The sequence below is a fragment of the Micropterus salmoides genome, unplaced genomic scaffold, assembly GCF_014851395.1.
Source record: "Micropterus salmoides isolate LMB-PRFRI ecotype aquatic unplaced genomic scaffold, ASM1485139v1 Ms_hic_scaffold_20, whole genome shotgun sequence".
Taxonomy (NCBI): domain Eukaryota; kingdom Metazoa; phylum Chordata; class Actinopteri; order Centrarchiformes; family Centrarchidae; genus Micropterus; species Micropterus salmoides.
The window spans coordinates 12,867,396-12,880,369 of record NW_024041151.1 but is presented as its reverse complement, the minus strand read 5'-3'; the positions used below and the strand labels follow the sequence as shown (position 1 = coordinate 12,880,369).

General features: G+C 39.7%; 1 protein-coding gene across 1 annotated transcript in view; it reads right to left on the bottom strand.

Moving 5' to 3' along the window:
• Nucleotides 1-2,813: 2,813 nt before the first annotated feature.
• dym (dymeclin) overlaps nucleotides 2,814-12,974 on the bottom strand; it is a 54,696-nt gene continuing 44,535 nt past the window's right edge. The window contains exon 17 of the mRNA XM_038733617.1: nucleotides 2,814-4,745. Within this exon, the coding sequence (XP_038589545.1) occupies nucleotides 4,596-4,745 (150 nt within the window). The 3' untranslated portion in view covers nucleotides 2,814-4,595. The remainder of the gene's footprint in view (nucleotides 4,746-12,974) is intronic.

Genomic DNA, 12,974 nt, shown 5'->3' with positions numbered 1-12,974 from the left:
TTGCTCATTTTGATACTTCCAAAACGTATTGCAACTCAGAGATGAGGGACGAGTTAAAAACTTCCACTCAGTAATATTCTGTTATGTGAGAGATGGACACACGCCACAGCCTGCAGGCAGCAGTCTATCAATACGAAGAAACACCTTAATACTTTTAATTGATCCAAACTTTTCAAATGGGTCAAACTCAGACTGATGCATTGTGATATAGCGACGTTTTTTTTTTTTTTTACACCCTATCATAAATATAAATACCCCTATCATACATTTATGTATGTACAAAAAATTAATATGTAGTCACAAACAACAAGTGCACTGAAGTGGCTGCCTGAGAGAGCATGAATATCTTTTCTTTCTTCATCAGCTTTTTTGTATGAGGTTTTCTCTTATTCAAGGTTTTTCTTTGTTAAAATATCTTTTCATGTCTATCAGGTGGTGTTTCACAGTCTTTACCCTGCAGAAAACAGGTCATTTTCATTAATATTCCTTTACTTTGGTTTTGTTCAGGGATTAGATTTGTGACATTTTATTTCAAGCAGCTGCAGGCCTCAGTGACCCAGTTCTCTTTATAGGCCATTAGTGTGAAACAATTTTGAAGATCTGCATATGTGTAATTGGGCTACATACAAGCATGCCAAGGCCAAATGGTGATAGCAATGTCAGACAGTCTCTTTATCTATCCAACATAATGTAATGGTGAGATTGCTTTTAAATGTGGTCTGGATGCTTACGGATCATATGAGAATGATATCAGGGTTTTTGGTGACCTCTTCAAGATCCCCCTGGCTTCACCGCCATGCCAGAATATCTACTCATACACAAGAAACATCCAAATGTACTTGTTGGATTGCCATCAAATGAAATGAGCATATTCATACCCCCCAGAGAATGAATCCTTTCCATCTTGATACTCTTCTACAAATGTTCCTCTTAAGTACCCTCTGGCAAAAATATCAGCCTTGCAAAAAATACAAAATATGGCCCCATTACTCTTAAAGCAAAAATGTTTTTTCAGTTTTGGGGAATGATTGTTGGGCTTTTGTATTTTTATCACGAACTTTAACCTAATTGCTAACAGCATGCTAACACGTTCACAAAAATCTTTCCCATCTTAGTTTAGCTCTCTAGCATGTGATGTTAACATTAGCACTAAACACACAAGTGCAACTGAGGCTGATGAGAAAGTCATTAGTTTTGTAAGTATTGACAAAATAATATGACCTGACAATGGCTTTGGTCAGAGATTCTCCAAAGTTATTACAGTTCATCCTTATGGGGACCTGAATGTCTGTACCAAGTTTCATTGCAATCAATCCAATAGTTTCACTCAAAACCATAAATGTCAACCTAATGATGGCGCTAAAAGAAAGGATCACCAAAAGTTTTAAGATACATCTTCTGGGAACCATGAATGTCTGTAACACATTTTGTGCCAATCCATTGAGCAGATATTGAGATATTTTCCAAGGTAAGTGAAAACTCTGACCTGCTGGTGCTGCTATATGTAAAGTCAGGGAGGATGTACCCTGACTTTACATATAGCAGCACCAGCAGGTCAGAGTTTTCAGAATTGTTATCCCTAAAAAAAAATAAATCACCTCTTACATTTCTTCTTAGCTCAGCTTCTTTATTTCTTGACTTAGACAGCTTCTATCTTATGATATGTTAAGCAGCTCCATGTAAAAAAGGTCAATGAGTGGCGACCTAGAAAGAATTTGAGCAGAATTTGAGCAAAGTAATTTGATAATTAAAAAACAGAAAAATGTTCCAGCATGAAATAGTAAGACGAGATAAGCTACAGTAAATGTATGCGACTTTTAGAGTATGTAAGTACATCTTGCAGACATCCAGACAATTATGCTGTATGGTCTGTCTCTTCTTTATATCTCTTTGTGAATTATGCTTGTTTTTCCATTCACAGTCCAGCCCATTTAGACTTTTTATTTCACTAAGGATTTGTAGGGAGGAATGTCAGTAAGTGAAAGAGAGTGTTAGCTAATGTTTGTATTTATTTTTATACTAACTCTCAGTGCTCAATGCTGTGAGCGAGCTTCCCCTTGCTATGACCTAATCTTAAAACCGTTGAGCCTAACGACCTTCCATCGTTACAGTGGTGATCTGTCATATTAATGAGTTCTATGTCACTAGGGGCAACCCGTGCTTAGTACAGAGCTACTTCAGCAAACTGGTCTCCATTGCCCTACTTTTTACATCACTCAATAGACGTTGATCTGGGTATGACCTCTGCATCAGTAGACTGAAAGGCAATCTCACCTAGACCTTGAGGAAAATACATCAGCCTCTAAAAGAAAAACTACCCATCCCAGAATCCCATGCTCCATCCATCTTCCTGCTGTCACCTGAAACAGGAGCCCATGGTAAGGTGACCCCCCAACTCCATGATGGAACAAGGAGGGCCATGTCACTTTATGAAAACCTCTCCTCACCCATCTGGCACTGGGATAATTGAGCTGGAAACAGGTGAGAGTCGGTGCAGAGAGAGAAAGAAAGCGTCATTCTGGATGGTTTGTCCTCGAGCTGTAACCTATCAACGACCCCGTGTTGAAAATGGGCCATTCTTTACATCAAATTACATCCATTATACTGTCCTTGAGAATGAGAGAATTTCAGGCATGAAAATCAATACAATGGAGACGAAAGGCATGAAATTCCCTTGGGAAGTGGGAGCTCAAGCGACACAGTGGGTGCCATTGTGCCATAAACCTTTCCAACCCGAAGTAGTTTCATAACTCTGTTTCTGCTGCTCCTGCATCTATGACCACAACAGGCAACAATGAGACATGAGAGACACATACAGTGCTAAAGTTTATTAATATTTTGTGTTGGAGATATAAACAGCATGTGACGAGTGTTTTGGCTGACAGATTTAAGAAAAACTGCCGCTGAAATGAGCCAAGGAAGCACTGATGAAGTACACAAAGAAAAAAAATTGAGCCACGTGTACAAACTCTGTTCTACCAACTGTACCTGTGAAAAGTAACAATTGTCTTGTGCTGCAAAAATTAATGTCGATATCTTCCAGATAACCTATATCAATTCCTTTTATCACATAGGACTATTTTTTGCATCAATGGCACAGTTTTAGGAGCATTTAATGTAAAATGGTCTACTTTACTTCAGAGGTTTATGCTCTGTCTATATCAAGGTTCATATGAATGTGCAGTGTGAGACAGAGGGTGTGTTTGCTTCAGTTCAACAGGGAGCAGAGGTAGACAATCGACAGAGGAAATCAAATATATTCCCCTTTATGTTTATGTTCTTGTCTGAATGGTACAGTATTTCACCTTGCTTAATAACCATGTAACACTTTGGTCGCTTTGATATCATATTTTTATTTAAACTCCTATTTTCAATGTAATGACAGCTATTGTCATATAATATGTACTAATATAAAGCCAGTTTCCCACCTGGGAAGAATCAAAGTAAACTACCACCATTTTTCTTTCACTAGTAGTAGTCATTTCAGTACTACTAACGTTTACACTTTGGGGGGCTGAATATATATTAAAAAACAACATACATGAAAATAAATAATTTAATACAAAGTTTCTAGTTAAACATGCAAATAAATTGACAAATCAAAAGAGACAAATGTAATTATGCACAACAGGACAGGAGGTTTAATGACTTGTCCTAGTTTAAGTACTTGCCTTGGGTTACCATCAGGAAAAAATGGAAACGACAAAGACAGGGTAAAGTCAAATAAATGGGCTGGAAGCATCACAGCGATGTGGACTGCTAATATTATCCAGGGACTGAAATTAAGCATTAATTAAACTGTAATTCAAAGTGGGTTATTGGGGGTGGCCACCAAGCAACACTGGTGGACTCAAATCTGAAAACAACAAAACTTTCTGTCTCTTTTTCTGGCCTTAGTTTATTTCACAAACCCCTTTTATACAAACCCACTGTATTCACAGGACAATGTTGGTCAACATAAAACTAATTTGTGAGATAATCACACGTAAAGTTTTATATCATATAAGAGTTATTTATGAGATGAATGCTGTGTCTTCCAAGACGTGGCCTTCTTGAATATTAAGTTGGTACTATTTCTTAGCATTCAGTGCAGCTGTAAATTAACATTTACCAGAGCTGTGTAACACTTAGGTGCATGTGTTTTAATTGACCTTTCTTTATAAGCAAGAAAAAAAAAAACGCAGGATTATCCATCGCCAGTGTCCTGAGCTCCTCACTATAATGAATTGCTTTGCAGAAGAGATGCAACTCGGCATGTGCTGTGGAACCAGGTGGAGCTGCTCAAATGTTAAATAGGTAATTCCCTAACAGGACTGACTGTACATGAGTGGGCGCTACTGTGTGAACTGTTCGCTTCACAGTGTCGAAGCAGAGGAGTTATTATGATATGAGGGGGGAAGAGGTTGTGCTGCATGAAAAGAAAAAACAAACACCATTCTGTACAAGGTCGAGGCACTTTCAAAGCAGCGTGCACATACTATAAAGGGCAATGCACACCCCCCCGCCCAAACACAGACACACACACATGCCATCAGTCTTCCCCCCCCCATACTGAACGGGGATGAAGACACACGCATTCTGCTGCAGCAGGTCTTTCAGCCTGAGTCCATGCTGAACAGCTCGATGCCATGCGGGCTCCAGTGGAGGCCGACTCCAGAGTTGAAGACCAGGGACCAGACGTAGGGGATGAAGAAATCCTCGGGCTGGTCTTCCTCCACATACTTAAACTTGAGCTCCGGAAACTTCTGTTCACACAAAAAGAGAAAGAAGATTGTGAAGATGCGCAAGGAATGGGAAAGAAAAATGTTTTATTTAAACCTGAGTTTTTGCCTCCTGTGATGTATCAATTGTAGACCACAAGTCACTGACTATGAATTAAACAATAAATATATGGGGTGTGGGATTTCAGTGGGCTGGTCTAAGTCCTAGACCATTTTTCATTCCCAGTCCAGCCCTGTTCTTGATTGTTGTACCAATTGCTGGGTAAACAGTAAAAATACATCTTCAATCACATTGGATCTAAAAGTTCTGTGACCAACGGAGTGACATCTCTCACATGGACAGAGGTGCTGCTACACAGGTAGGTTAACTTGTTCAGGCCTCTCAGTAATCACTCCTCATCAGGTACAGTAGCTTGTTGGCAGATGTAATTCCATCCATCTGTGAAGTAAAATTGCTTACAGCTGCAGGACAGGTATCACTCTGTGGTCCGACCACTGACCTGTTAAAGGGCTGGCTAATGGGCCAACTTCACCTCCTGACCCCAGCAGGCGACTGGATATCAGCAGCTACTGTTTGGTAAATAAAGCAGCCTAACTGTCATGGTCTGTTCAGAAACTTCCCAGAGATAATTGAGAAAATGGCTCAGTTACAGAAAGGGGTTGACTTGTCTGACTTCAATACACAACAAGTAAATACATAAAGAACAAACCGTAATGTAAAAAAGTGAAATAAAACATAGGGGTGTAATTTTACAGAGCAGTGCGTCAGAAATCTGGACCGTATTGTTCAAACACGTGGGGATGTCCTGAGTAACCTGATTACTTGGTAATAGCCACTAGACTCTTCAAGCTTCAGCTTGTCTTGACATGGCTTGTTAATGAACAAAACACTCACTGAGCTGGACAGGGAGAGGTTATCAATTTATACCGTAGGGCCTCAATATTGATTATATCCGAGGGGGAAAAAAACGACCAACATATGGCCTGTATACTATCTTTTGCATATGAACCCATAAACCCATTTTAGCACATTGAGCTTAACTTGACATTTTAGCAAACATGAATCCAAAATTTGATTTGTAAGGTGTGTTTGACACCAGGGCTGCAACTAACGATTCTTCTCATTACTGATGGATCTTCAGATTATTTTCTCGATTGACCATTATAATTCCCGACAGCCAACAGTTACTTCTTCAAATTATATAAAACTTCTGTTTACAAGGATATAAAACAGAAAATCCTGACATTTGAGAAGCTGGAATCAGAGAATGGTTATTTTCTTGGACATCAGTGCTTGAAAAAGGGACACAATCTCCTTTTTTAACAGCTATTAAGCTCCTCTCTAAGTGTCTGCCTAAGAAATACTGAATGTCCACGTCTTTTTACAAAGCTACTAGAAGCAAACCCACCTAACAGCAGATATGTAACAAAAGAAGAGCATCAATAATACAGGGGTACCTCATTATATCCTCCTGTCTACACATACATGTATGTGCACACACACAGACTGTAATCAGTCTGCGCTGAAAGACAGATGCTGGGGGCCTTTTTGTGATGGTCCCAGTCTGGTCTATTGAGCCCAGGTTGGCTCTATTCACTGCCACACTATCGGTATCATAATGACACAGACAGAGGGGCTACGGGGTCACAGGACATATGCCAGGCTACTGAGGCTAGACCACACACACCACCGCCATTGTGATGGCTAGACACAATGCAGGAGCTGTATTATCTGGCTGGTATTTGTGTATAGGTGACTGTCTCGTAGACAAGCTGACCAACTCATCAATTGTTCATATGACTGACAGTAACAGTTACTCAACCCAGGCTCACTTTTAGTGGCAAGCACAGAGGATGTAGTATACATTTTAATCTAAAGGTTGAAATTATTTAGCTTTTATTCAGCTGCTTTGTTGACTCATGAGCACAAACAAACCAAAACAGGAGGCAGGCGAATTAATTAATGCCCTGCCATGCCTCTTGATAAATGAAACATAACCAGTTATGCTAATTATGGCAATAAGATAATTGAGACATTAATCAGCAAATACTGCTATATCAACACACTTTCAAACACATGTGTGGTATTAACATTGCTTCTATGTTTAAGCATTGTGGAATCAAAAGTTACCCTCATTAATTTGCAAATATATTGAACAGTGCTCCAAAAACTAAGCAGATCATTCATATGAGGAAATGTGGTGTAAGCAGTAACTGTCATGTGTTGCTTTTAAGTTATTGTCCATGTAAGAACATGTTTAGAGACAGACATAGCCCACTCACAGCGTAGTGACAAGAAAAAAAACCTCAGAGGTATGAGCACAGAAATGGTCCACAACTACTTCATACATTTGTGCCTTTGTAAATGCAGGTAAGAGTGGCCTAATAAATACAAAAGAGGCAGAGCATTCCTTTCAAATGTTTTTCTTAAAATCAAGTGTGTTCTTCTCTCAGGCCTCTTAGTTTTATTGTGTCACGGAAGGGTTACTGTGAGATAAAGAAACATCAAAAATCACATTATTTCTAACTGTGTTTTGGGAAATGCGCAGATTTGTTTTTCTTGGCCAGAGTTAGATGAGAAGATTGATACCACTCTCGTGTCTGTATGTTAAATATGAAGCTACAGCCAGCAGCCTGTTAGCTTAGCTTAGCATAAAGGGTGGAGACAGGAGGAAATGGCTGGACTGGCTGTGTCCAAAGATAACAAAATCTACCTACCAGCACCTCTAAAGCTCACTAACATGTTATATATCCCAGCTATTAAAAATTTCTGCACATCAACCCTATGGCTAGCGGTTCCCCCGTGTTTCCAGTCTTTATGATAAGCTAAGCTGACCTTATCGTCTCCTGCTCCACATTTAGAGTACAGATAAGAGAGTCGTATTGATCTTCTCATCTAACTCTAAGCAAGATTGCGAATAAGTGTGTTTCCCAAAATGTCAAACTATTCCTTTAATGATGTGATCACATCAGTATAGCAGGCAGTACATAGTCTCACAAGCTGTCAGGAGACTGAAAAATAAGTGAAATGAATGCACCTTGTGCCACTAAAACAGACATCTTATATCCAAATGAGAGTTCACTGAGACAAGTACCTACTGGAGAAGAAATTATGAACCCAAACGGCAGGTATACTCCCCCGTACCTCATGTACATCAGACCATTTTCACGAGCACAAAATGAGAAAACATAAAAATGATCCTTGAATAACAATGGCCAACATTTTTCCTATATTAGACAGAACCACCAAGGGAGTTGGTGCTGCACCAAGTCTTGGATATCACTACATGCCTCACAGAGAAAAAGTTCCTTCAATGCTCAATTGCTTTCTGGGAAAACATCAGAGCATCTCCAAACTGCTGCATCCCATCCCTAACATTATCTCCGCACCTAATCCTGTCTATACTGTTGCCTCTCCCTGCTCCCCTCCTCTGTTTTGTTCTCAGTCTGGCAGCTGTCTGGGCCCACTTGGCCAGGGCTCATATCAGTTAGTTATGGGTCCTGGCGGGTCAGGCCCTCGCCCCTGAACACAGACTGACTGGCTGGCCTCATATCTACACTCAGGACTCTGTGTTCCCTTCCCTCCTCTGCACGCTGCTGTGTTTTCAGAGTTCGGCCAGACAGGGAAGAATGCGGCTAGGGAGCAAATATGAGCTAAATACACACACAAACACACTTAGATGCAGGTACATACACACACATTGAAAGGTTACATTTCAAAAACGCAACATATTAGTCTTTTGATAAAATGATTATCATGTACAAATTCTGTTATTTAAAAATATTGTATCATTGTAAACAAAGTGTTTGCAATAGTCACTGTTTCACACAGTGGTGATACAGAAAATCCATCCTAATATTTTCAGATAACTCCACTGTCTTCATTTCCTGTCCACACTTGCAGCTAAATTTACGCTGCCAATTCAACACAATGTGTTGATAAATATCAAGTTCCAGCTTCTCAAATGTGAGGGAGGATGTGTTGCTTTTCTGTTTTCTATCCATGTAAAATTGATTATCTATGAGTTTATAACAGTCTGTCTGCCACCTTGGTTCAGACTAAACTGTCAACAACTATTGGGTGGATTGCCATGACATTTTGTATAGACATAAATGGGCCCCGGAGAATGAATCCTTATGACTTTGATGATCCCCTGAACTTTTCTCCAGGAGCACTAGCAGGTCAAAGTTTAAATGTGTCCAGTACTTTAGCTTACTTGCAAATATAATGACATTCCAAATAGCCTTATCTGTACACGTGCTAATTAGCAAATATTAGCATCCTAATGTGCTAAGCTAAGACGCTGATCAAGCTAAACACTATACCTCAGCATGATAGCATTGTCATTGTGAGCACGTTAGCATGCAGACATTAGCATTTAGGTCAAAACACAAAGCACTGCTGTGGCTACAATACAGCCTCACAGAGCTGTTAGCATGGCTGTAGACTCTTAGTGTTCTTAACATTATAAACATTTTATAGACAAAACGACAAATCAGCTTGGAATTAAAATAGTTGCAGTTAGGTTTTATTTATTTATTTGGTTAATGCATGAAATGTTAATGACTCACATAATCAAAGTATTGAAGATTGACAGGAGCAAAGTTTATGGTTAAGGTTAACTTCTACTATATGGTTACAATAATATTAAATAATTCCACAGTAACCGCACATGAACCCTGTTATTATTACACAAAGCCTTGTTCACCCTAAAATTCAGTTGTGTCAGTTGTTTGTAAAAACCCGGCACCAAAGATCAGTTGCTAAGACAGGATGTATTCACAACCCAATGACACCATCTTAAACACATGTTTTTCTGATGTTACTGCATCGGTCTGGAAGAGGCTTTAGAGTGACAAATGCATATTCCCTGTGTTGTGAATGTGTGGGAAAGTAGTGCTGACTAGCCATCAGACCTATGAAGGTCCAGGTACTGATTAACAGCTGGTAGGCCCCCACCCCCCTCCATCCCGTCCTGAGGAGCCAGAGAGTCTGCAAGCTATCACTGCTCAATAAGGCAGATTTCAGCTGGTCAGGCTAAACAACACATTCCACAGGCACTGCCCATGAGAGCCACTCAGCCTTACACACCCTGAAACAACACACACATACACAAAGAATGAGAGAAGGACAATTGAGTGAGGAGGCACTGAGGGTCGCCCCTGGGGTATTTACCACCTTCTTTTAACCATTTCTTTCAGTTGGGACCTAATTTGCATGTCTACGTCTTTGAGTAGATGCTTTTAAGTCCTTTGTGTAAACAGGCGTTCTGTGATCTTGTGTCTACAGTGCTCCCCTCACCTAAAACAACATGGCTCTGTTCTGTTAGTAAAATCTAAACAAAATTATTTACTTTACAACTGCCAGCTCCTCCTAACAAACGTACTCAAGGCTGCAAATTTAAGCCATGTCCACACTAAAGTGGATAAATGTGAAAATGCTGTTTATATGTGAAAATGAAATGCACCCACACTAGTACTTTCAAGTTGTTTTTGAAAACCTCTCTGTCCAAACTGAAATGCAAAAATAAAAGGAAAATAGCTAAATGTCATCCTCTTTATCTTTATATTGACACATGGCATAAGTGTACATTACAGCCCTCCAGCCAACATCTGTTGAAGCGTGGGACAGACATAGCCTGGGAACTCTCCTTGGCATTTTTGAATATTTTTGATTATTTTCTCAGACAACTGAAGGTTAAATAATTTGGTCAATACCTGAATATGAATGTCACCCATTAACAAAAAGGCTAAGAGTATGTTCACACTAAGCTGGTTAAATTTGTAAAAGTAAACCCTCTGTCCAGAGTAAGACAGTGTTTTTTTGTGCCAAAACTGTCACCTGAGTGTATAAACCTTAAAATGCTGACTTGGTGATTCACTATGTAGAGGGGAAACAGATCTTTATCAAAACAATGACATAAGCTGTCCAGTGAGAACCAGAGGCTGTGTCGCAGTAAAGTTTAGAAGGACTTTCTGTCACCTCTAACTTTCTTTGTGATTGATCATTTTAAATGTCAATATAGCCCAACACACAGCGCAGCTGTTGTAATTAACCTGTGTGACTTTATTCTGGCAGCACAACAGCTTGGGATCAATGGCTGGTTAACATATAGAATTTATGAGCAGTGGTTATACCACAACTTCATACCTTCACTGTCTCACAATAGACACAGAAAATGATGTAAATGAGAACAACTACATTGTGAATTCAGCTGTATTAAAACACAGTATGTGACCACAGAGAGGAGCAGGAGAGAGAGGAGTAAAGGGCTGGCACTCTGCCAAGTCACAGTTGGCTGTGAAGCAGCAAAGTTAACACAACTGTCTGTCGTCTCTAACTTTGTCTGTGATCACTCATTTTAAATGTCGATATACCTGATGATGCAGCACAGCTGCTGTCATTAACCGGTATTTATGTGATTTTATCAGACGACATCCTCACCATAAACTAAGTATTTGGTCAGCCAAGCTGTCTGTCCCACTCACATGTTGGCTGTAATGCAATTTTGTTGTTTCTCAACTAAAAACAGGACGAAGAAGAGATTTAGCTGTTTTTGTTTCACTGCGGACACAAGTCTCTACTAAAACAACCTGGACACGCAAATATGGATGCAAATTATTTTCATACAAAAAGACAATTTTAAAATTTAGACAGCTTAATATAGATGCAGTCTTAATTATGTTGCCTGAAAATGCAAGCAAAACTTGTTGCTAGGTAATTTTAGCAACAGAATTATTGTGTATGGAATATTTTTGACCTAATGTTTATTTGATAATGTTAACATATTTTCTATACTGTATGTATAATGTATGTATCAATAAACTAACAGTCTGTGGCAGCCTCACTACAACATTAGCACTGTCAGACTTCTCTACTCTGGATATTGTCCTCAAAAAGGTTTCTGGTTGTGGAAGACAAAATAGATTAAAGGCCCCTCCAGTGTATTTTGACATTTCTATGATATTTCATATTTTTCTGAGTCATTTCCTTACAGTGTTGATTACCCACATAGTTTGCCAAATAGCTTAATTTTGTACTCAAAGTTGTGAGAATTGCTTAGTTGTTAAAACGGGGTTGTGAGGACTATAGTAATTCCATAAGTCATACGTCATTCTACAAGCTTGCGCAGGCGCACTGTCATCTCTCCTTAAAAAACTGTCACGCCGTCAGGCCTCCTTAAGTCAGAGCATCAAACCGATAAACATCGTTGTGAGCTAGCTAACCAATTTATCATGTAACTTACTTAGAACTTACAGTAGGTATGTCTTTCTGTGTCTGATGGTCGGTTTGTCTTTCTAGTTTAGTTAGCTAAGTTAACTTAGTTAGTAGTTAGCCGGGTGTAGTTAGCTAGCATAGTTATTGCAAAAAGTTAGCTAACAGAGGGTCTTCATTTTATTTTTTTGTTGGTTTAATGTACTTTCATTTTAATTATGGTATTTGTGCATGCGGTTTTGGATGACAGATGACAGAAAACGCGTTGCACTTTCACCTGCCACAGTCTTATATATAGAGGCTTTCATCGAACGCGTTGCCAAGATGACGCGCCCGGCCAGATGTTAACAAACAGAACGTAACGTTAAGTTCACACTGGGTTTGTGTTTACTGGCTAATAAAGTGAGTGATATCCAGTACAGTGTTTCGCATTCATTCATTTGTTTGTGGCGGCCCACCACATTATCAGCGCTGACCGCCACATATTGATTTCCGTTTTTTTTTATTATTTAAGATGGGAAAACTTGTATTTGATTGCAAAGCTGCGCGCAGAGCATATTCGCTCAGCACCTCCTCTCATTCGCTCCCTCTCTCCCGCAAACACATTGACAGCGGACCAGTCTGTGTATTGAATGGTTAGTATCATGAACACCGCTGCACAAATCCGTCTGGCCAAGTACAGTTTCTTTTCTTCGACTGGCAGCTACTTGTTATGGATTGCTTGCGGAAGTCTGCCGTAAGTTAAAGTTTGGGCCTGCACATGCGCAGTACCGTTTGTTTATGCTGTTACCGTTAAAAGCGTCTATAGTCTGCAACATGCATTTTACTGACGGCCGTTTTACCAATGCATCGGTACCCCCCCACACCACAAGTAAGCGCACCGTGAAACGTAGTGGGAGTTATCGTGTGCAGTGCGTGACAGGACCATCGACTGTATAATTAACAACAGCTGATATGTGCACATTAGTTTCTATCATGGGTAAGTAATAGCTACTCCTGCCAGACAGTAAAGTGTACTAAACTTTACAGTGTAGTGA